The 26,680-nt window shown below is 48.3% G+C and overlaps 1 protein-coding gene and 1 long non-coding RNA gene across 4 annotated transcripts in view; one reads left to right on the top strand and one right to left on the bottom strand.

The window, feature by feature from the left end:
- Positions 1-25,703, bottom strand: part of EVA1A (eva-1 homolog A, regulator of programmed cell death) — a 48,635-nt gene extending 22,932 nt beyond the window's left edge. Inside the window, exons 1-3 of one of the 3 annotated variants that reach the window (XR_012004286.1) lie at positions 18,357-24,393; positions 18,099-18,232; positions 1,545-1,667 (exon numbers count right to left, since the gene is read on the bottom strand). Coding sequence is in view for 2 of the 3 variants with exons in the window: in XM_072769982.1 (XP_072626083.1) it covers positions 1,545-1,667; positions 11,989-12,049; positions 15,592-15,666 (259 nt within the window). In the remaining variant the exon portion in view is untranslated. Of the gene's footprint in view, positions 1-1,544; positions 1,668-11,988; positions 12,050-15,591; positions 15,682-18,098; positions 18,233-18,356; positions 24,394-25,581 lie in introns of those variants that run through there. The other 2 variants (XM_072769982.1, XM_072769983.1) reach the window with 2 other exon arrangements.
- Positions 22,662-26,680, top strand: part of LOC140601264 (uncharacterized) — a 76,263-nt gene continuing 72,244 nt past the window's right edge. The window contains exon 1 of the long non-coding RNA XR_012004287.1: positions 22,662-23,147. This is a non-coding gene — a long non-coding RNA (uncharacterized lncRNA). The remainder of the gene's footprint in view (positions 23,148-26,680) is intronic.

Raw genomic sequence — 26,680 nt, forward strand, 5'->3', positions numbered from 1 at the left:
ACCTACCAATATAATATAAAAGTAAGCAGCATGAAGCATTCATCCACCCCCAAGTACAATTTTGTGCTCTGTTCCTCAAGGAAGTCCCTTACCACTGGTTAGCTCCTAGAATCGGTGACTCTCAACTTCGGGCAGTTTGCCCCCATAGGGGACATCTGGCTGTGTAGAAACATTTTTGGTTGTTGCAATTGCAGTGAGGGATGATACTGGCACCTAGTGGGTAGGAGGGAAGGCTATGCTAAACAGCCTATGGTGCACAGAACAGTCCCTCACAACAAAGAACTATCTGGCCCCAAAAGTGAATATATCAAGGCTGAGAGAGACCCTATTCTAAAACAAACATAACCAGAAGTGAATGGGTTCCAGGAGAACACCTCACTTTAATGAAGCCCTCAAGAGAACACATCAACCAATAGCAGTTTTATTAATTCATAACTGGAGAGTCAGCTGGCACAAGAGCTGAGTCAGGTCCCCTTCTAGACAAGTGGATCCTGAGGATTATCTTGGCAAGGACAAAATTACAACTACAGAGCTGCATATTTTCAAATCCAGGGCTTTCTCCTGATGATAACCCATTGCATTAACTGTATTCTAGGGGAAATTATGTTTAGAGGACACTCTAGGGCCAGTCAACCAGCATTACAGTACACTCTCTTTGAACATATCTCACCAATTCTTATAAATCTTACTGACAGCTTTCTCTCATCCCTGACTCAAAGCTCTTTTAATTAATTACCAACAAACTACAATACAATTGAAAAAACACAGCTGCTGGGATGCCTGTGTGGCTCAGTGGTTGAGCGTCTGCCTTTGGCTCAGGACATGATCCTGAAGTTCAGGGATCGGGTCCTGCATCGGGCTCCCCACAGGGAGCCTGCTTCTCCTCCCTCTTCCTATGTCTCTGCCTCTGTCTCTGTGTCTCTCATGAATGAATAAATAAAATCTTAAAAAAAAAAAAAGAACATAGCTGCTGTCCATCACTTACGTCTTATAATTTTGTCTCCCTAAACACATGCCGGTTTCTTGATGTAGAAGACAGCCTGTCTATGAGCACTGTCTCTTAGACTGAGTGGCTAATTATATGCATTGCATGCTATCTTCACTGGCTTTCATTTTATTTTTTTTTAAGATTTTATTTACTTATTCATGAGAGACATAGAGAGAGAGGCAGACACAGGCAGAGGGAGAAGCAGGCTCCCCACAGGGAGCTCAATGTGGGGCTCGATCCCAGAACCCCGGGATCATGACCTGAGACAAAGGCAGATGCTCAACCACTGAGCCAGCCAGGTGCCCCACTGGCTTCCATTTTAGAGGTAACCTCATTCCCAGGGCTGCGGAATCATATTCTCTGGAACCTTGATTCCACTCATTTATATTGAGTATAATCACTGAATGTATAAAATGAAATGTGCCAAGGGATGATAGATTTCATCTTATACTTCAGTAGCAGCGGTGACTAAGCCGTGGTGTGTAAGCCGCTGGGCAGATGACTCTCTCATTACATAGTGTGCAGGGTGGTAAAAACTCATTATCCCCTTAGCTACCTGGGGAGAGACGTGCTGTCAGGGACACAGGATTATCTGGCAAAAATAGTTCATCCCTGGTGATGTTGGTGCCAAGCAGTAGAGGTTCTGAAACTTGGTTGGCCTCAGTTGGATTCTCAGGCTCTGAAAGAAAAGAGAAATGGCACCAAAAAAACATCAGAAAACCATCATATGCTCAAGACATCACATCATGCCATCACATCATCACATCATGCCTTAGACATCACGTCATGAACCTAGCAGAAAAACCCTGGTGATGTTTTCCTGGACCTCTGAAAAGATGGAAGAGCGTCTCCTGAGAGGATAAAACTCACTGCCAGAGTTTAATATGGAATTGGAGCCAGACGGCCAGAGAAACCAAACTCCCAAGTTCATAGCAGAAAGGGAAGCAAGGGGTAAAAGATCAGAGATGCATGCTTCCTCTTCCCTCTTGCAGCCAAAGCCCACAGAACAGCTAGAGTGGGATGTGTCCACATGGCCCCGTCATCAGTGAAGTTCTCTGGAACAGGAAGGGAGGAAATTTGGTTCCCAGATAGCAGTGCCCAGATGGGCCATGAAATGAGTCTCATGCAGCACTGTGTAGGCACAAAAAACCTGGAAGTGCTGATATGTGGATTCCTACAGCCAGAAGTCTTAAGGCCTTGAGCTAGGTTCAACCCAGCTAGGGAGGCCAGCAGGGGCCTCTGAAAGACTAGATCCCACACAGCCTCTTTATGTTGTGAGCTTCACTGAAAAGCGTGTAGAAGGAATGAAATCTGTCCTAGAGCACTAAAGCAGTCCCCTGTTCTACACAGACATGTGTGTGCATGTGTCGGCATCACTTCCTGCCGACTTCTGCAGCATCTGACTTCTGCTCGTTTATTTACGTCTTATAGATACTTATCCTAGCCACCTCAGCCTCCCATAGAATTTGTGGTACCTTTCTATCTCCATTTTCCTGGTGAAGAAATTAAAGGAAGAAGGAAAAGGAAACTTGAAGCACAAGATTGACAGATCTTTAGAGACTCAGGCACCAAAGTGTGGAAATAGATCTTTGAGACCCACTCACCCCCACCCCAAACACTAGTAAAAAACACACATGAACTGACCCCAGTGTGGCCACATGGCATCTGAGATGCAAAGGCTTGAATGGAAAAAGAGCTCCCATACCTCAGGATAGGAAGAGGATACACATGGTCCCAGAGAAATCACCGAGTAGAAAGAAATCTGCTTTTCTCTACAGGACTGATAAACACCAGTGGGTGACATACCTAACATGCTAACACGCCAGCCACTTGGCATAGTTTGCTCCACCAAACTTCCCCTCCAACCTACTGTAGCAAACCATTTTCAGGGACACATCCTGGACCTTACTGTCACCTGGAAAGGCGCCACTTCTGAAATCTGGGCTGCGAGTTCCTTAGGGGCAAGGATTATGTCTTCCTTCTGCAACTTGTTCCCAGGGCCTCCCACAGTTAAGAGTACAGAGCCAATGTTGAGTGACCGTGGGTGACTCACTCACACTCAGAAATCTCACTCTCCAACCAGAACCTTCTATCTTCTACTTCTCTCACCCCTGGAATCAAAGTAACTTCTCTGAGACCTCAGACTTCTTATAAAGAAAATCTTTGGGATCTAGGACCAGGCAAACAAATCTTAGCCTTGAATCCAAAATCACATTACAAAACAGATAATTGATAATTTGGGCATCATGAAAATGAAAAAGATTTCTTCTGTGTTAAGAGGATGAAAAGAAAAACTATAGTGTGGGGAGAGAGGATATATTTGCAAATCATTTATCTGCCCAATGGAATAGTATCTAGAATATATAAAGAACCTTCAAAAATAGTGACAACACCAAATGTGGACAAGGATGTGGAAAAAATGGATCACTCATACATTGATCATGGGAATGTAAAATGAAACAGACACTACGGAAAACAATTTGGCAGTTTCTTAAAAAACTGGGTATGAAATTATCATGTAACCCAGCAACTGCGTTGCTCCTGGGCACTGATCTCAAGAGACATGAAGACTTAGTTTCACACAAAACCCACGTAGAGCTTTATATTTACAGCTTTATTTGTAATAGCCCCAAATTGGAAATAATCCAAGTTTCCTTCAGTGGGTGAATGTTTAAACAAACTGTGGTACATCCATGACCAGGAATACTACTCAAAACAACAACAAAAAAAAGACAAACTTTAACTCATGCAACAACCTGGATGAATCTTCAAAAAAAATATACTGAGTGAAAAAACTCAATCTTGAGAAACCTGGGTGGCTCAGTGATTGAGCATCTGCGTTTGACTCGGGTTGTGATCCTGGGGTCCTGGGATTGAGTCCTGCATCAGGCTCCTCGTGGGGAGCCTTCTTCTCCCTCGGCCTGTGTCTCTGCCTCTCTCTCTGTGTCTGTCATGAATAAATAAATAAAGTCTTAAAAAAAAAAAACCTCAATCAGAAGGTTGCGTATTATATGATTTCATTTGTGCAACATTCTTGAAATGTCAAATTATAGAAATGGGAACAAATTGGTGGTTTCAGGGGTTAAGGAGGGGGTGGGGTCAGAAGGGAAGTGAGTGCAGCTATAAAAGGACAACAGAGGGATCCTGGTGGTGATGGGAATGTTCTGCATCTTGACTGTATCAGTGTCAACATCCCGGTTGTGATATTGTGCTGCAGCCTTGCAGAATGTTATCATTAGGGAAACTGGTTAAATGGAACATAGGATCTCTTTATTATTTCTTAAAATTGCATATAAATTTGAAATTGTCTCCAGGGCCATTCTGAATCATAATCTTCACATTAAAGTTTAAGACGTACTGATCTCAAAGACTCAACCAGGGGGACCTGGGTGGTTCAGACAGCTAAGCGTCCGCCTTGGGCTCAGGTCATGATCTTGGGGTCCTGGGATCAAGGCCCGCATGCTCAGCAGGGAGTCTGCTTCTCCCTCTCCCTCTGTTCCTCTCCTCCTCACCCCAGGCTTGTGCTCTCTCGCTCTCTCTCTCTCTCAAATAAATAAACGTCTTTTTAAAAAAATAAAAATAAAAAATAAAAGACTCAACCAGGGCATTGGGGGAAATTCAAAATTCTTTCTTATGAGCAACAGTTGAAGGGAAGAAAATTTCATCCGGGGAAATCTTGGAGAGGGAGATGGTGAGAGGCTTCTTCTAGAATATGAAGGGATTATGCAGGAGAAGTTACATTTGGTGCATGTGGCACCAGTAAACAAAACACAGGCTAATCAGGGGAAAGTGCACAAGCTTCAGGACTGATCAGACCTGAATTTAAACCCAAGCTCCATCACCACCTATCTTGAAGACTGGGCAATTAGTTGACCTCCCTGACCCTCCTTTCCTTTTCATTAAAATGAAGCTGATTCCTACCTGAATCCGTCAATCAGCATCTAAGCAGAGAAAGAGAAACTGTTTCAAATATTGGCAACAAAAGGGTGAATGCAGGGAATGGATTGCAATGATAAAGACAGAAATTCAGGTGGAAGGTAACAAAGAAACTGAGGGATGAAGCCTCACATGATAGACAAGTCGGCGGGAGTTGAAAGAACTTCTCAAATTGACATCTTTTTAAAGATGAAATTAGTTGGAGTACGGTTGTATGGGATGGGGGGCCACGAGGCAATTGGGAGATCAGCAATGATGGGCAGCAGACAGTTGAAGGGACAAGGGGAGGAGGCAGTGTTACCCGGGGCCAGGGACACCAGGAAGAATCTGGAGCAGTGGAAATGTGGGCACCACTAGAGGAGATGCTTGAGGAAGAGAGAAAGGGAGAAAATACTCTGGCCTCCTCCTTTCCTCTGCCCTCTAGCCTCCCCCTGGTGCCTCCATTGGCCAAACCCAGCAGGAAGCCAGAGCACCCTGGGGTCTGAGGAAGGCAACCGCTAGGTCAGCCCCTGCTATCCAGGGCAAAACAGGGATCAGAAGACAAATAGGCCCAGATCTGGTGCATTTCTGGGGTGTCTGTGAAGATACAGAGCGTGTAAATGCCTGACATATAGTAGGTGCTAAATAAATGATAACTCTAACTTTTATGCGCCAATGTTATATGCTAAGCATTTAAAAGCACATTTTCTCATCACTTTATATCTAAATATACAGCAACACAAGCTGGGATATCTGGCTCATGCTACATGGACTCTGCCAAGAATGCTTTTTTTGTGTTTTTTTTTTTTTTCCAAATGAGCTACATATCTGAGAAATGTGAAAAGCAGCCCTGTCCTAAAGTTTCATTGTATAAAGCAAATGTTGAATTTCCACAGCTGCTAGCTTCAGCCTACCCAGAGGAATAGTTTTAGTGAAATATTAATCTCTGAGAAAGCCACATTGGGGTAAGATTGCACAGTAATTCAAGCAGCATGTGCAAAATTTATTTAGTTTTGGCCAGGAATGGTTTTAATTATGTGAAATCTTCAGAATGAGAAGAAAGTGACTGAAGATGTTTGACTAAATCAGTCACAGAGGCTTTGGATGCCCCCAGCTCCCTCCCCAGTTTCAGTTTATTTCTGCAGGCTCCAAACCATACACACAAAGGAAGCTCCCATGGAACTGGATGATGGCATTGCCAGAACCCAGATGCAACCAGCAGTAAAAACAACCAAGACAGGAAACATCATCAGTACCAGTAGCGCAGAGACCTCCGTGTAGCATGAAGGCCAGGTGTCCAGCTGTGGGAAGATAACTAGGGTGGAAGAGAGAGAGGGGTGAGAATCCAGAAAGAATTTTCAAACCCTGGGAGACAAGATGCAAGATGCTTTTTCATTGAAGGTCCCAGGAGGGTGTAAGGTGCAGAGTGTGCTCTGCACCTGCCGGACACCTCGCATATCCTGGAAGTCACCTGGTGACATGAGGTGTTGGACTTGAAGTAACACCTGGGAGTGGAGAGAGGGCCAGGACCCAGGTCTAAGGATGATACATGCCCTGAGGACTGGGCTTGGCAGGTAGCAGAGTTGAGCCAGTCCTATGGGCCTTAAAAATGGCCACTGATCAGAAGCCACAAAGTGTCCCTTAGGCTGTCAGGACAAAGAAAAAACCCAGGAAGTTATCTTTAAAGATGAGCATTCAGCCTCTGGGTTCTGTGCATAAATGCCAGGGCCCTGGCACCAGCCTAGAGGCAGGGGTCTCTGTCCCAGGAGGGCCCATGTGAGTAAGAATATAAGAAAGAAGACAGGAATTTGAGGAAGAGATGAGCAAAGGCTGGTTCTGTGAGAAGCTAGAGATGGACACCACAGTTCTCATCATCAGCCCTAGGTCAGCCCATCAGGGGGTCAGTACTTACTGCCTCAAGTCAGATAAGCCTGGGTGCCAAATTGGGGTTGGTCCTAGCCAGGGTGAGTGGCCTGACCTCAAAGGGGAGTCCAGAATGCTGAGATTGGACAAAGGGAAATGGGAGTCTCCACTTGGATTTCCAGAGATCTTTCCAGCCCAGCATGTCCTAAATTCATTCTCCCACCCACTCGTTTCCTCTTTTTTCCACAGTGTTCATAATACCCTGAGCCTCTCAGTGACTCAGGTTCAGATTTGGGGGTTATCTTGAGCCCTTCCTCTCCTGTGCCCTGAAAACTCTATCTCACATCCCTTCTGACTCTTCATGCTCTCAGCCACTTGCCTGACTCAGAAATGCCTCCCTTTTCTCCAACCTCCCCTCCCTGTAACATCATATCCTGGTGCCAGGCTGAGCCCTAGGAAACAGTGTTCTTTTTTTTTTTTTGGAAACAGTGTTCTAATAATGCCACTCCTGTATCCCAAAATCATCACCTACAGGGTAAAATTCTTTCCAACACAGCCCTGTGCCCAAGCAAATGGAATCACTCCCTTCTTTGTATGCTTCCCAACCGGTTCTACCTCTGGGCTTCACTCTGTTGAAGGTACTTCTCCATGTTATTGCATTTGAATCCTACCCATTCTTGAATATTGACGTCACATCACCTCTTGCAAGAACATTCTTTGATCCGCCCCTGCATACATAATCGCTCCCTCTTTCGGAATCCTGTAACCAATCTTTTGCATATAGTAAAAGTGTGTGTTTTTCATACTTTACAGTAAGCTATAAGCTCTTTGAAAAGAGGAGCCTTACATATTTTCCTTCATGGAGGAGGCACAGGAAGACCCAGGAACATTGAGTTTGACCAGACTGTAAGACATGTAAAGAAGTTTGGAGGAATACCAGTGGCAAGGAAGGCTGGAGGCACACTGTGATCCTGGAGTAGTAACTGCAGGTGTGCGGAGTCCTCAGCCCATGTGTGCCCTGACTGAGCGCACCAAATGTAGAGGGAAAGGCCCATGACTGACCTCTGGAGGAAACCAGCCTGCCAGTGTCCGCTGGAGAAAGAAGAGACGGACATGGGGACTGTCAGGTGCTGGTCAGACAGCTTCACAACATGTGAACCACACTGGGCATGAAAAGAATTCCAGCCCTGTTGGTCAGCCACACCAACAAACATGTGCGTGAGTAATTCTGACCAAATCCTGTGTGGCTTTGTCTTTAGAATTGCCAGTAGGGCCGGACAGGGTGGGAGACTTGTGGATCCTGGATGAAGGCCATTAAAAAAGGTGCCCCACTTGCCATCTTATTACTCAAGCAGAGACTTCGATCCACCACCAGAGGGGTTCCCCCAAGTCTAGTCTATCTGAGGCATCTACAAATGTGGGGACTCACAGAAATAATACCCCATGGAGGAGCACACAAATGGGAACAAGAAGCATTCCTAGACATCTGACTGTGGTCTCTTTGGGCCTCCTGGCCCCAAGCTAACTTCTCAGTCCACTACTATTATTAAAACCAGAGCACTCAGTCATAAGGGTGGAGCTAAAACCCTCACAGCAGGGATTCTGGAAGTCCCCTTTAGTCCCTCAGGGAGGGGCAGGAAAGAGAAATTCGAGGTAAGGGGTGTGCCAGCCTTCCTTGGCAGGAATCCGTGTCAATCCTGGGGAGGCAGGCAGCTTCCACCGGAGACCTTCCTGATGGCTCTTCGCCAGGGGGAGCTAGTCCCACAGCCACACGCAACCTGCTCCGTGCCAAGTCAAGTCAACACAGACAAATGGTGAGCATCTGGAAGGTGAAAACCCCTGAGCTGGGCAGACATCTACCCGATTCTAACGAGGGGCTTCCCAGGCCAGCTCTGCAGCTTCCCTGAAACCACTTTACTCCCATACACTAGAGCTCAACCTACCTGTTTCAGAGGTTCTACAAATGTTTGACTCAAATTACGTTTTTAAAAAAAATGTTTTTTTAAACCACAAGCAGAGAGAGTCAAGCATGTGACATGCCAAATGTGAATGACCTGTAGACCCCACGAGCTACAGGTTAATATGCCCACTTCAGAATAAAGGTTCTCCTGCCAAAACCGTGCATATGTTTGAACACATGAAATGAGTTAGGAAAGCCACAATTCCAAAAATGTCTTTTAACAATTCAGACCCAAGCAAGTCTTCGCGTGCTGTAAAATCATACGTGCAAGAATGCTACCACCACTCCGGTTCACGTGTGCCATACTCCATGAAATACCAGGCAAGCCTCAGGGATATCCATGGGGTGCATGCTCCCATAAAGATATAATAGTAAACTGTGCAGTAATGAGGGACCAAACACAACATGCTGCACCGGGTATCACTGGTAGCTTTAGTGCTTGTTTTATTCTTAGAGTGCTTGGCAGGTTTCTAAAATTCCAACTCAGCAATGTGGGGCCATGCTGTGACCATTCCTCCTATAGCTGATAAAGTGAAAGTGATAACTGAAGTTTGGGCTCAACATGCCAAATTAATCTTTTTCTCTTTCTTTGTTTCTTTCTCTCTCTTTCTCTCTCTCTCTCTCTCTCTCTCTCTCTCTCTCTCTCTCTCTGGCTGTGTTAAAGGTTTTAAGTGATACTAGAGAGAAACAGGCATTGAAGTTTCTGAAAATAATTTTAATAACATAATTTACAATTCATAATGACACAGTATGTTTGGGGGAAATATTTTCTGTCAAACAAAGATAGAAACTGGTTGAAGAACTTGTTTATCTATTCCTTTCGATTCATCCTTTATAATGAAGGAATGCAAACAGTTGTCAAGAGTGTTAGTGCGTCAACATTAAAACCAATTTTTCCTATATTCCTCTTTCAAGGTTTGGGTCATTTTAATCAGAATAACCTGAATCTGCAAGGTATCCTGTTGGCTTTTTAAAAAAATATTTTATTTATTTCTTCATGAGAGACACAGAGAAAGGCAGAGACACAGGCAGAGGGAGAAGAAGGCTCCCTGCAGGGAGCCTGATGCAGGACTCAATCCCAAGACCCCAGGATCACTACCTGAGCCAAAAGCAGGCCACTGAACTCAACCACTGAGCCACCCTGGCGCCCCTGCAAGGTACCCTGTTTAAAAGTGTTATCACTTCCAGTGGCTGGCAGTCCCAATTTTCTCAAGGCCGTACAGCTAGTACAGAATACAGGGATGCATCAATAGCAAGGATGCTCTGAGGCTGCAACCATCATCCCAAACCCTCCATTTCAAGTTTTCATGTTCATTCACCATAACAGTCTCATTGTTTCTGTAAATTAACTGCACTTATAAGCTAGAATTATCACATAAAATTACATATACCGCAAACTATTGGCTTTTTTCTGTTTCACTCATTGACATGCCATGTAAGATTTCATTTAAAGAGTTTTAATGCTAAAAAAATTTTTTAAACCACTGTGCCTTTCCATACATAGGAGAAACCCAATACATTCAGTAGGAAAGGGTTAAAGAAACATCTTCTTGATCAGAAGGGCAGAAACTAGATGAGAGTTGGTGTGCTTCCTCAGTGCCTCAGGTACAAAAGTGGAGCTCAAAAAAGATAGTTGAATTAATCAATGTAGCAGAAACGGTGCATCCCTGGCTCCTAATATTGGGAGAGGGAGACATTTTGGAAATAGAGACACAGAAAAGGCCATGGAGGCAGTTTTGCTTGTCTTAGCAGAACCATCTTCCTACAGGCAAGGAAACTGGCCTTTCTTTGTGGGAAGCCAAGCAGACCAGAGTGATGACAGTGAATGGGTAGCCACCTATGGACACTGACCATAGGGCCAGCAGAGCTGAGGTGTCCACACACACAAGGGAAAGAATGTCAGGAGCAGTGGAGGTCTCCGGACTTGAGGTAGAAGAGAAATGGTGGCCAGATATATGACTTGGGGGTGGTGGAGCAGGGAGTCCAAAGGAAAAGTGCACCTGGAAGTGAGCAGAAGCAAAGCACAGACTAGAAATCATTTATTCATCCACTCACTCATTCATTGATTAAGCAACAAGCATGGTACCAGAAGCTGGGGTAACAGAGATAAACATGCCTCATTCAGTGTCACTCTGGGGGAAGGGAGTATTGTTCCCAAAGGGGAGTACAGGGAGCAAAGAGAGGATGGGGGTCATGGAGAAGAGGCAGCCCCAGATGTGAGTCTCAAAGAAGAAACAGGAATTAATCAAGTGGATAATAGCTGATGATGGGGAAAGAGGAGTACATCCCAACAGAGACAACATTCATGTAGAAAAACGAGATTTGGAATGGAAATCTATATAGCTGGGGAACAGGAGGTGTGTCAAAAGAAATGGAGAACAAAGTGAAAGGAAAGAAACAGCAAGAGATGATGCTATTGAAGGTCCTGGTGTGCTCTGCTAGGGAGCTTGGACTCTTTCCTGTCAGCACCAGGGAGCCAAAGAAGATGCTATGCTGAGGACAGCAGAGTATTCAGAATCTGCATGCACACTTCCCTTTGCAATTGTTTCACTCCATTTGCTTGGGTGGCCTCTCACAAGAACTCCCTGAGAACAGAAACTGTCCTTGTTTCACCTTTTTTCATCTTTACATTCTCAGAGCCTAGTGTCATGCCTGGAATACAACACGAGCTCAACATTTACCTTATATGAACCAGTACATGAATGAGCAGAGGGCAAAGTAGGGAAAGGAGAGCCTAGGAGGACAAATGCAGTTGAGTATGGCCTGCAGAGCACTGCCAAGTGCAGAGGCTGAGAAGTCAGGACAAGAAACCATCTGAAATGTGATAAATGAGTAACTAGACACAGCAGCACATAGGGAAAGCAGACAGAAAAGATGACCACAGGTGAAAATACCCTGAAGCAGGATCGGTCACCTTGGCCTTAGGAAGTAGTGCTGAAATCCTGGGCCGTGGTATGGGTTGAATTGTGTATGTACCGTGCCATTTATTGGTGGGATATCATTTCTAAGGAAGGATTGCCTTTGGAGAAGGGTTAAGGGGCAATCGTAGGGGGCTTCATAAGGGAAGAAATATCAAAGAATAGGTAGAAGTTTTCTATATGGAAAGGGGATAAAGGTGTTGTGGGTGAAGGGAGCCTGGAGATGTTGCGGGGCAGGAGGTGGGGGGCAGTAGTGAAGGTGAGCCAGGAAAACAGGAAAAGGCCAACTCACACAACACAGACTTTCTCTTGGAGGCAGTTCACTGGAGGGAATGGTGAATTACCGAGGGGAGTGTTCCAAAACAAGTTACCGAGGGTCCATACCGAGGGTCCAGTAAGAATTTTCTGTAAAAGACCAGGGCATAAATATTTTAAGCTTTGCAGGTCATCTAAACTACAGGTGCTACAACTACTCAGCTCTGCCAGCATAGTGCAAAAGCAGCCATAGACAGGACATAAACAAGTGAGCATGGCTCCATTCCAACAAAACTTTATATATAAAAACAGCAGTGGGGCAGCCCTGGTGGTGCAGCCGTTTAGTGCTGCCTGCAGCCCAGGGTGTGATCCTGGGGATCCTGGATCGAGTCCCACGTCATGGGATGGAGCCTGCTTCTCCCTCTGCCTGTGTCTCTGCCTCTCTCTCTGTGTCTCTATGAATAAATAAATAAAAACTTTAAAAAAAAAAAAAACAGCAGTGGGCTGGATTTGCCTGTGAGCTGTAGTCTACCAATCCCTGCCCTGGAATGATAATTCCGGAATTATCACTCCAGGTGGCTCACTGGAGGTTGGACTGGAGGATGTGGAGAGAATGGAGGTAGGGAGGCCAGTAAGGAGCCATTGCTTTAATTCAAGGGAATTAAATGAAAGATCCTGGTGAATCTTGGTTCCAGGTGACATGCTCCAAGGTAAAAGTGACAGGACTGCATGACCAATTTGATGGGAACATGCCTCATTGTTTCTTTAATGCTCAGTGGACTAGGAAAAAAAAAACCCTAGACGTTCTGTGTGTGTGACTCAGAATCATGCGCATGTCCTATGAGGTCACCTGCTGGTCAGAAGGCACCATGCTAGGTGCATTACATAGATTACCTCATTGTGTTAAGCATAATTCTTAAGAATATTAAGTTGCATTTCCTATTTTGCAAACTGAAGTTTAGAAATACTAAGTTGTTTGCCCAGAGTTACATAGCTGGTACGTGGTGGAGCTGAGATTGAACCCGGGTCTAGTGTCAAAGCCTATGCCATTCCTAAATGTTGTCATCTCCCCTCCTTGCAGGGTGTGGCATGAAGCCCTACTGCCTAAGCCTCCCTTCTTTCTGTCCCTGTGAAGACCCATTCTGCCATTTAAACTTCTCAATTAGCCTCTGGCACGGCAAGGACCAGACGTGTGTTTCAGCTGCAGAAACTGGTAGGTGTGAGCTTATTCTTCTGTGTTTGACAGGGGACGGGCAGCAAAACTCAAACCCAGACTTACAACTTACAGCTCTAACCTGATGATTTGGGCACGTTACCATATGGAGAAGACAGTGTGGCATTAGCTTATGGATTAGGAAATCCGTGAATTTAAGTGCCTAGATTAGAATATTGTCTGATTCACCTCCTGACACAAATACCCAGGAGATGTTTGTCAGATTGAGGTGACAGTATCAGCTAACGGAAAACCTATAGGTTTAAACCCTAGAGGTCAAAAATAAATAAATAAATAAAAATAATAAAAATAAAAAAAATAAAAAATAAACCTTAGAGGTCAAGGTTAGCCTCTGAAAGGACAAACCTGACAAGGTGTAGCTAAAGAGATCAATTCAGTTACCATCTCCATCAGGTTGTCTAGAAACCCTACTGATCATTAATTCAATATCAGTACAGATTCAGCTAGAGACAGTGTCTGCGTTGAATATTTTAAATAGGGCTTTGGAGACAAAGAATGGAGATATCCAAGAACAACTGAATTATCTCGTGGGCACAGCAATTCTTTGTGAGACCTAGTGACCAGAATTGGGTCACATGTTAAGTGGAATGACAAAGAGACCACTGTGACTGACGTGCATCAATCGCATGACCCACACCAAGCTTGACTTCTCAGTGAATGCTTCAACCCAAAGTGGGGCTCCTGCAGCAAGGAGGAGGGGGATATGCCTTTTGGGGGAGATAAACACCGGAGTCTGCCACAAATGTTGATATGCTTTGACCACCAGCCTCTATTGCTTTGCTAGGGCTGCCATTACCAAGTACTGTACACACTGAATGGCTTAAAACAACAGGTATTTATTGTCTCACAGTTCTGGAGTTTAGAAAAGGTATCAGCAGGGCCATGTTCCTTCTGGAGCATCCAACCTTCTGGGCCATCGGAGTACCTGAAGGATCAGAGAGGCAGTATCCAGCACGTTCAGAAAGTAACAGCCTCGATGCCTTAGGTTCTTGCATTTGTATTTGACTTTTTAGTGAAATCATATTTTTTCACTTGTCCAATCATTTGCTTATTCAACAAACACCCTCATGCTAAACTGTCTTCTCTCTCTCCCTGCTGAAGCATCCTGTTCTTTCCCAGTACAGGATTTACCAAAGTTTGTAATCATGCATTTCTTTGTGTTTCTATCTCTTGAATGTCTGTCCCCTAACAACTATGAGCTCTGAGAGGGTAGCAACTAAGACTGTTGGATTCACCACCACATTACCATCATGTAGCCTGGAGCCAGGGACATGGTAGTTGTTCAGTTTGTTGAATGAGCAAATGATTGGACAAATAAAAAAACAATGATTTCACTAATAAGTCACAAACAAATGAAGGAACCTAAGGCATCGAGGTTGTTACTTTCTGAACATGCTGGATACTGCCTCTCAGATCCTTCAGGTACTCCCATGGCCGAGAAGGTTGGATGGGCTAAAGCACCACTGATAGCTCTGTGGATATTTGGAGCGTGTATGCAAACCCTCATTCTTGGAATCAGTGTGGAACATGTACATGGCCTCCTCTCATATCAGTAAATTCAGATTCTGTGGAATTGGAATAAAGCCATATGCAGGATTATATCATTGAGTCCACGTTTGCTGAACTATATAGTATCCTCACTGTACCCTCCTGAAGAAGGACCTCCTCTATTCCTTGTCTATTGAGGAAAGATGGGCAAGATTCCTGCAGCTTTTTCCCTCTTTCTTTAGGGAGAGTGTCCTGCCTGTCCAACACAGCCATCCAGGCAAAGGGTAAGGGACCTGGGTGGAACAGGGTGGGGTAGGAGTTAGGCTGGAATGACCCTTCCTTGGATCACTCACACCATGTCCTCTAGTACCAAGGGAAACTTCAACATTGAAATGTGACTCTTGAAAGATGTACTGTTTCACTTTTCTTGAAATCTGAAGCTCAAGAGCAAGCACATAACTCAACTGAGTTGGGGAAAAAATACCCCAAGGCCATTTCCAGTGTGGCCTTTCTGATTCTGCACAGTATCTCTGTGGAAGCCCGATCCATAAAGGCCCTCTGTGAAGGTATGTGCATTTCTCTGAGATGTATCCAAGAAGCGCAAAGATGCCATTTCAACCAAGGCAAATTTATGAAGTTGGCAGCCAAACCTTAATTGTAGCCTTGAGCCTCCGGGATGTCAGCACTGTGAACTAAGGCAGAGCTGAATTTTTTGTTTAAGTCAAGCTTTTAACCCTCTGTGGTGTCTACCTCTGGTCTGAACAATGAAAGAATCCTATGTATGAAAACACAGAGATTGTCTTTGGCTCTAGATCAATGTATCTTCTTAGGGCCTGTTGGACCTGTGTCCTTTAAGCCCGGTAACAAAGCATTTATAAGGAAATGTCAGCCTTTTCCATTATTAAGAACTTCGGTGGCAAGAGCCAAATCATCTAGGGTTGTTCTTAGAGTTCTCACCCCAGCAAATCACCTTATATTGCATCTTCCAAATCCAATAAGATCCAAGCAACTCTGTCTCCTTCTGTAGATTTACCTTCATCCCCATCTCCTTTCCCTCTGCTCAGAAGATCACGTGTCTCATGTCCATGTCAAAGTCGGTGCCCCTCCCCAGCCCCACACTGTGCTGAGCCCCTTCCTTCCTCTCTAGGCTTTGTGCCATCCACCGTCCTTACCACCCTGGTGTCTCCAGAGCAGACGCCAATTCCCTGTGCATGACACGGAGCCCCAGCACGCTCTGCTCTCTGAGAATATTTCAAAGACAAATCCAGTAGATGAAGTATAATATGTGAATCTGATATGATCTGGATTTAACACATGATGATTCACACAGGGCTTTGTGAAAAACATTTTCTCTACCCTCCCTAACCAAAATTAAAGATCTGAAACACCTATCAGGGGCTTCTTCAGTGATTTCCAACCACCCACATGGAAGCTGTCTAGAACATGGGAAAAAATATTAAAAACCTGTGTGAAAAAGAAAAATGAACATGGAGATACTTCTCCCAGTGTGTATAGTGCATTTATGGCCATTCAGTGGGGCTCACTCAGGCTCTGTCCCTCCCTTTGTATATGTTAACATGTTTTTCCATCTCTGAAACCCTCCCTCTACCCAAAACCTCTTTTTACTTCCAAAGCCAAGCTTCTGGAAAGAATTGCCTCTACTTGGTATCACTGCCTCCTTACCTCACATCTGTTCCTTAACTCACCTCATCTTTCAGAGTCCCCACACCAAGTCACCAATAGCTCCCTAATCCCAAAGCCATGGATATTTCACTTCTTTTCTTAGTGGATTTCCAAAACATTTGATGTTATGGATTCCTCCCTTCTAGACACTCTCCTCTCCCGTGTTCCATTCTCCCACCTCCTCCTACCTCTCTGCCCAGTCCCTCCCTGTCTCCCATCACTTAGAGGCCACCCACCTTGACAGCAGTCTGGTACAGATAGCACAGGTCCGGATCTGACTGTCTGGGCTAATATTCCAGGTCTATTACTTATTGCTACATGACCTCAGGCAAGTGACTTACTCCCTGTGCCTCCATTTAGTCATTTATAAAACAGGCACAATAACAGTCTTCGCTGGCAATGGTTGTTGAGAGGAGTAAGACACACAGGTATTTAGAACACACAGGATACACTCAGGAAGCATTAGCCATTGAATTCCTCTTCCTATCCACTCTCTCACCTTGGGCAACTGAGCCATGACTTCATTACCTCTTGTTAAGTTTGCCCTTGAACCTTCTTTAAGACTTCTTTCCTGAATGTCAAACCCATAAACCATTTGCCCACTAGACATGTCTCCCTGGCCATCCCTAAGATGCTTCAGGTTCAGTTTGCCTGAAACTGAGCCCATCATTTTTTCCTGAAAATGCTGCTCCCCTGCCCACCTCATCCTCTTCTCTCCCCACTCCTCCTCCACCTCCTTCACCTCCTCCTCCTCACCATTAAGTCTCCTAATGAATAGCCTCACTATCTTTCCTCTGGTTGCCCAGAACAAAATCCCAGAGTCATCCTAGACTCCCGCCCTTCCCTTACTCCCCCGCGCAATCAGTCACCAAACTCTGTCAAGTTTATTGCCAAAGTATTTCTTGAGCCTGTGCCCAATTCCCGCCCACCCCCCGAAGGCCAAGGTCTCTAGAGAGAATTTTCACCACTATAATCACATACTGACTATGGATCAATCACATTAGCAGACACTTCACATACTTCATCTACGTTGTGCTGAGCGCCATCCTTCCATGAGGGAGAAATCAGGAGTCCCTGTCTTCAGATGAGAAGACAGAGGCTCAGAGATGCTTAATAAAAAGCTGCTACTCAAAGATGTTGTGGGGCAGGGATGTGAGACGGAGGTCTGTCTGACCCCAAACCTGGGGCTTTTACCACTCTTTAAGCCACAGTGGTCTCCTAACTGGTCTTCCTGCCCTACCTTCTTCCTCTCCAACATCTACTCTCTAGCCAGACGGGTCTGTTTTTACAATGAAACACTGAGCCAGCCCGTCCTCTGTGTAGGAGAGGAAACTATGGTAGCTCCCCAGTGTATACAGAATAGAATCCGCATTTCTTCAGCAAGACGCTTCCTGGTGTGATCCCTCTGCCCATTTACAGGTCGTCTCCCTGCTCCCCATCCACACTCTCTCCTCTGCTTCCTTGGAGCACCCTCTACATGCTCACTGGGTTGCGGGTACTTCCTCCTGGTCTGCCTGCCTGTGATGTCCTTCCCTTCTCATTGGTCTGGACCCCCCATCTCAGCCTCCCAGACACATGTACTCTCAGAGTCACCTGCTACCCACACCGTGCATGGGGACACCTGCATGGGCTCACCTGCTCGGGCTGCCCCCCACACTCAATGATTGCCTCTCACACAGAGCTGCAGTGCGACACAGCAGTCACTGAGGGGGCACCTGCTACATGCCAGGGCTCGTAGTAGCCTCCAGTGATCGGGAATCAACGGAACAAATGGCTTGCATTCACAGAACTTACTTCACTGAGGGAGACGGATAACAAAATGCTGTATTCCTATCTCTGAGCGTCCTATGTCCATGCTGGCTTGCTGAGCTTCTCGAGCAAAAAGAACGTCTTGTCCTTCTCCATGTCCCCAGGGCCTGGGACTGCACCTGGCACAAAGGGTGTCAGTACACACTAACAGCTCGAGCTGAGCGGACACTGCAAAGCCACAAAGCTGTCTCTGTGAGCACACAAGCCTATGTCCCCAGGGACACCCTTCCCTTTCATATGCACCTTTTCCAGACTCTAGATGTCCAAGTCATTTTTCTCCATATTTCTGCAAGATCCTCCTGGTGCACCCGGCTTTGACACGCAACAGGGTCTGATGCTGGAGAATTTCCAGGCCAGCCATCCCTGTTCCACATAACTGACCTGCTGAGAGACGAAAGGACCAGGCCCACACAGCAGAAAAGTGGCAGTGCTAACTCTGCTTCCAGTGCTCATTCTGCCCCCCCACAGGCTTGCCAGCACATCTCACCATAGCAGGGAAGGGAGCTGCCACCAGAGGGTACTCAGCCAAGTGGCACAAGGGATAGGAGCTTCGAGAAAATAATGAATGTGCCTCCCAGTAAGATACCCTTCCTACCCCCTCCCATGGGCCACTGTGGCCTGTCTTGTCCTGACAAGGTGAGCGAGTAAAAGGACAAGTCAGCTGTGTTTGTGGAGGTGCCCACAGGAAGACAGCTTTAGGCAGCCCTTTTGATCAGGGATCCCTGTGCAGAAACAAGATCCCCTGACATCTGCTCCCTGCAGCTACTGACCAATCGAATGACACGGGCAGGAGGGCACAGGGCAAAGGGGAGAGGCTTACTTACAGCAGGTGTTTTGTAAAAAGCCTTCTTTCCCACATAAGTTTATGGTTATTTCTCTGCTAAGCAGCATTTCCACCTCCTCTCTCCTTAGAGGACAAAGTGCAAGCTGCCCGGATGATCAAAGAGGAGGCCAGAGGAGGAAAACAGAGGTGCTGATCCCCAGAGCAGAGAGCTTCCAACTGCTTCAAGCTCCCAACAAGGTAAGGCCTGGGACATCAGGTAGGGGAGAGGAAAGAGGGAGAAATGAGGAGGATGCAGCCATCCCCACCCCCAACTCAACCCCCTACATACCTGGACTTTGCTTCTTGCAAACTAGATTTCCTAAAAGCATCTTCAATGATAATATGACTGTCCCAAAACTGTCTGGGGCAGTGGTGAAAGGCTCAGAGTCCAGGGGCCTGATCAGACCCCAGGTCTGCCTGACAGCTGTGGTTGGGATCCTGATTCCTCCTCCAATACCCACCCCAGAAGGTGGTTGTAAGGAGCAATGAAAGCAAGTAAAGTCCTTAACACCCGATCTGGCATCTACCCCAGGGGCTACTATTATAATCGCCGACTAGGCACTTCCCCTGGAGGATGATGCTCCTCAGAAGGGACCATCCTGCCCTCTGGCTCTGTTCCTCGACCCCATGATGGAGGCTGCCTCTGTACCCACGTCTTCTCTGGCATGGCACTAACACACTGCTGGGTTGGTTGGTTTTCTTGTCTATCTTTCCATTCAGGCACGAGCATCTTGAGGGTCGGGATGTGACTTTCATGCTAGGGCTTTCTTCATTCATCACTTAACTAAGTCTCTCCCATGCCAGGGACCCACTGAATGGTGAGTAGATGAGGGAAGTCTTGGGATGATCTTCAGAAACACCTATATCCACGGTCCAATCAGCAAGCATATGTACCCATCACCTGTGGTGAGCCTTCTGCGGAAGGCTTTGGGGTCAAACAGCACTGCAAATGTGAAGACACTTGGCACCCAGGCAGTGTGGTAGCCCTGGCAGTTGACCTACTAGGCCACATGCTGGATTTTATGTAAAACAGAGCTGATCAACACTCCACCACCACTCCTCCCTCTCCTTCCTATCCCCCACACCCCACTCTAAGTCCAGAGAAACCTAGCAATTGTTTCAGACTTGGATGCTCTAAAGGTAACGTTTCGAAAGCCCAGCCTCAGGAGGGGCCGTCCACACAATTCATCAGCCAGGGCTTTGGAAAGGAAACAAAGCAATCCACTACCATCACTGCAGGTTTGTTTGTGACTGTGGTTTCTTTACTTACTGGAGGCAGTGTCCCTCCCACGGCCCCTGGGCTCTGGTCCCAATGCCCTGGAGGAGACAGGCCAGTAGAGACAGGAGCGAGAGTCATCATTCAAAGAGCTCAGTACACCTGAGCGGAAAGTGCCCACTGCATTGTCTCCCAACAAACAGGAACAGACTGCTGTCCTGCTGAAACATTAGTCACACGCCCCACCCAAGGCCCATCACCAGTCCCCATCTTCACATATCTCCCCATAAGTCAGGCCCTTCCTTGGCTCTGTACCATGTACACGCAGTTTCCCATCTGTCACACCCAGGCTCCTCAGTCGTCCCAAACCCAGCAAGCTCCTAGTTCTCCATTAAGACGTAACTCCAACATCCTCTTCTCTCTGAAACCTCTCCTGACTCCTTGGTGGCTGGTGCCTTCCAGCCCCAGTTCTCTGCTCACATCTCTTACTGCACTTGACACATGTGTCCCTCACACATCACAGACTAGAACCGTGCTGATAAGGACTGCGTCCTCTTCGTGTTCGTGTCTCTGGCACCCAGCACCAGTCACTTAGCCCACACGTATTCCAAACCCACCCTGACACTTCAAGATCCCAACCAGGTTAGTCTAAACCAAATGCTCCTTACTGCACCAGATTTTCACCTAGAGGCAAACAGTGAAAGTAGATTTTCCCGGGAACACAACCCGGAGAACCTAACCAGGGTAAGGTATCTTTCTTTAGAACCAGACACCAAGCAGGAACCAGCTTCCTTAAGAATCTGCCTGCTGGTCAGTTAAGAGGTGCTACTCAAGATCGCAGCCAAGGTGTGACGTCAGAGACCTGAAGACCTGGCTCTGGGCTAGTTTATCTACTGTACCAGACCTTAAAAGCCTCAGTGAAAATGCAAGCGATGCCCCAAAGATCTTGGGTCTGACTTTTACTGCAGTCATTAGTCACCCAGGGGAATCTGTTTCTCAGATCAGCCAGCCAGTCACCCAAGAGAGGGAATAACTCCAGGAGTCAGTAAGAGTGTGGTATCTGAAGGGGGAAGGCAGTGCTACAGGGAACCTGAGGGGTCTCTCATATATTGCTGGGCAGGGAGGTTCTCACTCTGCTCCATCCTCAAAAGCAACCTCATTGGGATCCCTGGGTGGTGCAGCGGTTTGGCGCCTGCCTTTGGCCCAGGGCGCGATCCCGGAGACCCGGGATCAAGTCCCACATCGGGCTCCCAGTGCATGGAGCCTGCTTCTCCCTCTGCCTGTGTCTCTGCCTCTCTCTCTCTCTCTGTGTGTGTGACTATCATAAATAAATAAAAATTTTTAAAAAAAGCAACCTCATTAGAGTATTTCTGTGACCCCTAACAAAACACCAGGCCTTGTGCATATACCTAACCTCATCCCACTTAAGTCTGGGGGACAACCCGCCAAAACAAGCAACTCAGGGACCATAGTTGTGTGGGTTAGGTGTGGATGAAGCCAGAATACACAAATGTGCAGGTATTTGTGCAAGGCCATCTGGCCTACAGAGCAAGTGGCCAAGGGAATAGGAAGGAAGGGGCTCAGCTTTCCAAGGCAGTGCTGCATTCAGGGAAGTAAAAGATTCCAAGTTGGGTGAAGTGATCACCTGTAAACCTAGTCTCCAGTAGCACACATAACTCAAATAGGAGGTCAGTGACCAGTTCCAAACCTGGTTCTCCGAAATCCCACATGGGTCATTACATTCTCTTAGCAAGTTTTACCTGTAATATATAAACAGCCTTTGTAACGCTTGGAGAGAACGCTTGGACTCTGCATCTGATCAAGGTGAGGTGGGAGACCCAGCTGGTGGCATTCACTCACCCACCACACATTCACTGACTGGTTTCACTGATTTTCACTGATGGATTTCACCAAGCTAGGCGCACACTGCAAGGGCCACGAGCTTGGAAAGGACCAAGCTGGAATCAGTCAGCTGATTGATCCCCAAGTCGGCACCTCTCTCCCCCAGGCAGGGGTACTGACTCCACTTAAGGCTCCATTTAGCATCAGGTTCACTGGTGCTGACCCAGCCCTGTGACAGAGGACTGACCCCAATGCACCGTCCCTCTGAGGCTGGGCTCTGGGCAAGGAGGAGAAGAAAAGAACAGGAGCCGTGAAAATCATGCACAGTCTCAGATCACAGGTGTGGTAGAAGTGAGAAATGCGATGGACTTCGGCTTTTAATGATGCACACAACAAACTTTGGCTCATGTTCACTGAGACGTACTACATGTGGGGGATCAAGCTAAGCCCTCTACCTGCGTGCGTACGTGCGTGTGTGCGCGCACACCACAGTCCAGATGTTTGTGTGAATCCTGGCCCTACCCCCCACTAGCTGCGTGACTTCGGGCAAACTGCTTAGCCTCTCTCTGCCTCGTTTCTTTGTCGGGAAAACAGGGCAATATCAGTTCAAACTTTAAAGGGTCATTATGAGGATTAAATGAGGTTAAAACATAAAATGCTAAACTTGAACCATGTCCTGCACGGAGTGGCAGTCGGGATTATCCCATTAGTTAGTCACACCAGCCTGCCGAGGGGACGGACTATTTCTTCCTATCTTACCAATGAGGCTTTGAGAGACCGAGTCCACTTGCTCAAGGTCCCAGAGTTAATAAGTGGCAGAGCTGGGATCTGAACGCAGGCGGCCTGGCTCCAAAGCCTGCGAGCTTCACCACCACCGTGAGTACGGCAGTGTGCGAGGTTCTGCGTACACAGAGACCAGCGTGGGGATGAGCAAGGGATCCCTATCCAGTAACCACTAGAGGGAAGATAGATGGAAGACAAGAGGCAGAGGAGGGCCAGAGCTGGGGCAGCAGAGAGCAACAGAATTGCTGCGGGAACTGAAGAATGCTACACTCCACTTAAGCTCTGGGCTCAAAGAACCAAAGAACGATGAGGAATTTGCCAAGGAGGAGGAAGTACACTGCAAAAAGTCGGGACCTAGAATGCCGAAACAGTAAGTTGGGTGGTGTGGCGGCCACCTCAAGAGGTGAAATAAGGGGGAGGCCAGGAAGGTAAGTCGAGGCCTAACCATGAACAGCCACGTGAGCCACGGCTGGAGGTGAGATGTTCCTCCGCATGACAGGGATTCTCACACCTTAACGTGTACAGGATCCGCCTCTGGTGCTTGTAAGACATGTGCAGGTTCCCTTCCCTTCGGTAAGCACTGGGGGGCCAACTGAGGGTATTAAGACAATGTCGTAGGTAGCCTGACCTGCTGTGGTTTTAACAACAGAATTCTGGCACTGGAATGAGAGGAGATCTAGGGACAGAGGCTGGTATAATCGTCCACACTGGAGCAGATAAGAGGATGAGAGCTGGGAATAACAGCACTCTTCATGAACTGATACATTACACCAGGGTTTCTCCACCTCGGCCCTACTGACATTTTGTGCTGGGTAATTGGTCGCCGTGGGGGGCTGCCCTGTGCATTATAGGCTCTTCAGCAGCAGCCCTGGCCTCTGCCCCCTGATGAATAGCATCCTCCCCCACTTACATGTTGACAGCCAAAAATGTTTCCAGACATTGCCAGATATTACTTGGGAAGCAAAAATGGAAACCCCAGTTGAGAACCGCTTTGCATCCTCCCATCCCTACTTTACAGAGGAGGAACTCCAGTGGAAGAAAGGTCAGGAAGGCCTCAGCCAGATTCAGACTCTGGTGGCCGGGCTCCAGGGCCTGGGCTCTTAGGCACCGAGCTTAACTGCCTTTCCCCGAAAGAGACTCAAGCCAGCTTTCTGGGGAGATGAGAAGCCCGGATGATGAGAAGAGGATGAAAGAGTGAGGTTCAAAGGTGAAACCTCAGTGCTGAACTGAACTGAAAAGATAGTGGGTAGTAAATAAATTTGAAAAGAATTAAGATGCATTTGCTCGAAACAGAAAAAGCCTGATTCTCCATGGTATGAACTGGCGAGAGATGATGGGTTTTGCTCACTCTGGGTTACGGAACCCCCTACAGGGCTGGACATGGGATGTGTCCAGCTGGTACCTGGATCCTGCGGGGGGAGGGGGGGGCCTTCCCAGCTATGTGGCCCTGGACACATTACTTAACGTCTCTGTATCTCATTTTGCCCGTTTGTAAAATGGGGGTGGGAGTCCCTACTCAGAGGCTTGACTTGAGAAGTTAGGCAGTTAATAAGCACAAAATGGCAAGCCAGACCGCCGAGAGCCATCCTCATTACCTCGCCGCCGCGCTCGCTCCCGCGGGTCCGGCCCCCCCCCCCCCGCCCCCATCCGAGCGGCCAGGAGACTCGGCTCCCTCCGCACCAGCAGAGCGTCCCCCTGAGGCTTTAGGGGGCGCCAGCGGCCTTTCCACTCCCCAGTGCGCTCCGAGGTCGGGGTCCTGTGCCTCCAAAAGGAGCGAGCTCCCGAGTTTAAGGCGCGCCACCGCGCGTTCGGGCAGGTGGGCGCGGGGCAGGCCCAGGGTCCGAGCGGAGCCGGACAGAAGCGCCGAGATTCGGGGACGACCCGCTCTCCCGAGCCGGGCTGCCGAGGCAGAGGGCTCAGAGTTCGGGGGTCGAGAAAAAAGAAGCTGGGAGCGGGGGAAGCCACAGGAAAATAGGAGGAAGGGGAGGCAAAAAAGAAAGCGCCGGGAAGCAGAGCTCCCTGGGGGCCCAGCCCGCAACACCTGGGCGGGGGGTCGGGAACAAAGCAGCGGCTTCAGGTCAGACGCGCTCCGGGTGCTTCCGAAGAGGGGGCGCTCGGGGGAGGCCCGGGACGGCGGGGGATGCCCCGCGCCCCTGCGCCCCGGGGCGCGCTCTCGGGCGCCTCTTACCTTCGCCGGGGCCGCCGGGGCCGCGGCGCGCACTTCCGGGGGCTGCGCTCGGGGCGCGCGGGGCCGAGCTGGGGGACCCGAGCGACCTCCGAGGGGAGGAGGCGGCGAGGAGGCGGCGAGGAGGCGCCCGGGGCTCGGGCCGGCTCGGACGCCTCGGAGGGGATCCCGGCGGGGGGCCGCCAGGGCGGGCGCGGGGCGCGGGGCGCGGGGCGCTGGGCGCTGGGTGCTGGGTGCTGGGTGCTGGGTGCTGGCCTCAGCGCTCGCGGGCGGCCGCTCGGAGCCCCGCAGACGCCGGAGGAGCCCGAGTCAGCGGGAGGAAAAGGTTGTCTCATTTCCTTCGGTCTCCCCGCGCCTCCCCCCGCTCGGCTCCGGACCTGCCCTCCCTCTCCCCCGCCCCCTTCCCCAAGCCCGCTGCCCCCGTAGGCGCTGGAGAGACGCGGATCCTGAAGGGCTGCGGCTTGCGGCGCCTCCGCCTCCTCCACGCCGAGTCGGCTCGCGCTCCCCAAGTCCCCTGCCGGCCGGCCGGCCCTCTGCAGCGCCCCGGAAGGCTCCCACCAGCCGTCTCCACCCTGTCCCGGAGCTCTAGCTGGGGACGAGTCCGGATTTGAAAGCAGACCTCCAAGCTCCCGCCGCATCCATCCTCTCATTCCCGTCCCATCGCCGGCTTTGAGCCCCTGTTAAGGCACCCAACCCGGACAGGACAGAAGCACTATGTTAAATGTGATTGGCGCTTTTTTTCCCCCCAGTGGGGGTGTTTAAACCCTGATGCATAACCTCGAAGGAATGTCCATTTTGATCAGAAGGAGAGCAGCTGAGGTCTTTGTTTGGCCTTGCTCTTTCAGAGTTGAGGTTTTGTTTGTTAAATTCAGCAACTATTTATTGAGAGCCCGATAGGCGTTGAGCAGGGCCCTGGAAATGCAGAAATGAACCCGAAGGGCATGTTGTTCCTAGACAGTCGTGGTGGTGAGGAGTGCAAGCAGAGAGGTGGTCCAGGGATGCTACAGTCTCTTACTTTAAGAGAGGTCAGGGATTGGAAGAGCATTCTGTGGAGTGAAGACAGCATGGGCAGAGGCAAGAAGGAATGAGAAAGCCCCCCCATCAGGAGGCCGGCTAGCCGAGATCATGGCCAGAGCTGGGAATGGTGGTGGGAAACAGGAAAAGAGCCAATCCATCAAGAAAGGATGGGAGCCCCAGGGAACAGTGGGGTGGAATTGATAGGCCCTGGTAACCAAGAGCTGCTGTAGATGAGGAGAGAGGGTGAAAGAAAGAAGTAACTTCCAGACCTCAGGCTGGAGTAACTGGGGACCCACCAGTGGAGGAACAGAATCCAGGGTGCCTTCTGGCGCCAATACCCAAATGTGTTCCCGAGATTGGTTGTATTAACATCAACTGGGAGCTTATTAGAACTAGGGACTTTCCAGTCCCACTTGACCTCCTGAATCAGAATGTGCATTTCAACAAGATCGCCAGAGATTCAAATATGCAATAGAATTGTGGAAGCACTGCTCTCTAGACCAGACTGTATACTGGAATGATCGTATATATTAGACTGCGAGGCCCCTAATGTATACTAGAAACACCTGAGGAGCATTAAAAATCAATATGAGGCCCCTGCTGCACCCCCACTAATGCTTATTTAATTGGTTTGCGGGTGGGGCTCCAACATTAGTATTTTTGATACGCTTTCCAGATGATCTAACACAGTCAGAGTGGAG

This window comes from Canis lupus, chromosome 12 (genome assembly GCF_048164855.1).
Source record: "Canis lupus baileyi chromosome 12, mCanLup2.hap1, whole genome shotgun sequence".
In the NCBI taxonomy this organism is placed as follows: domain Eukaryota; kingdom Metazoa; phylum Chordata; class Mammalia; order Carnivora; family Canidae; genus Canis; species Canis lupus.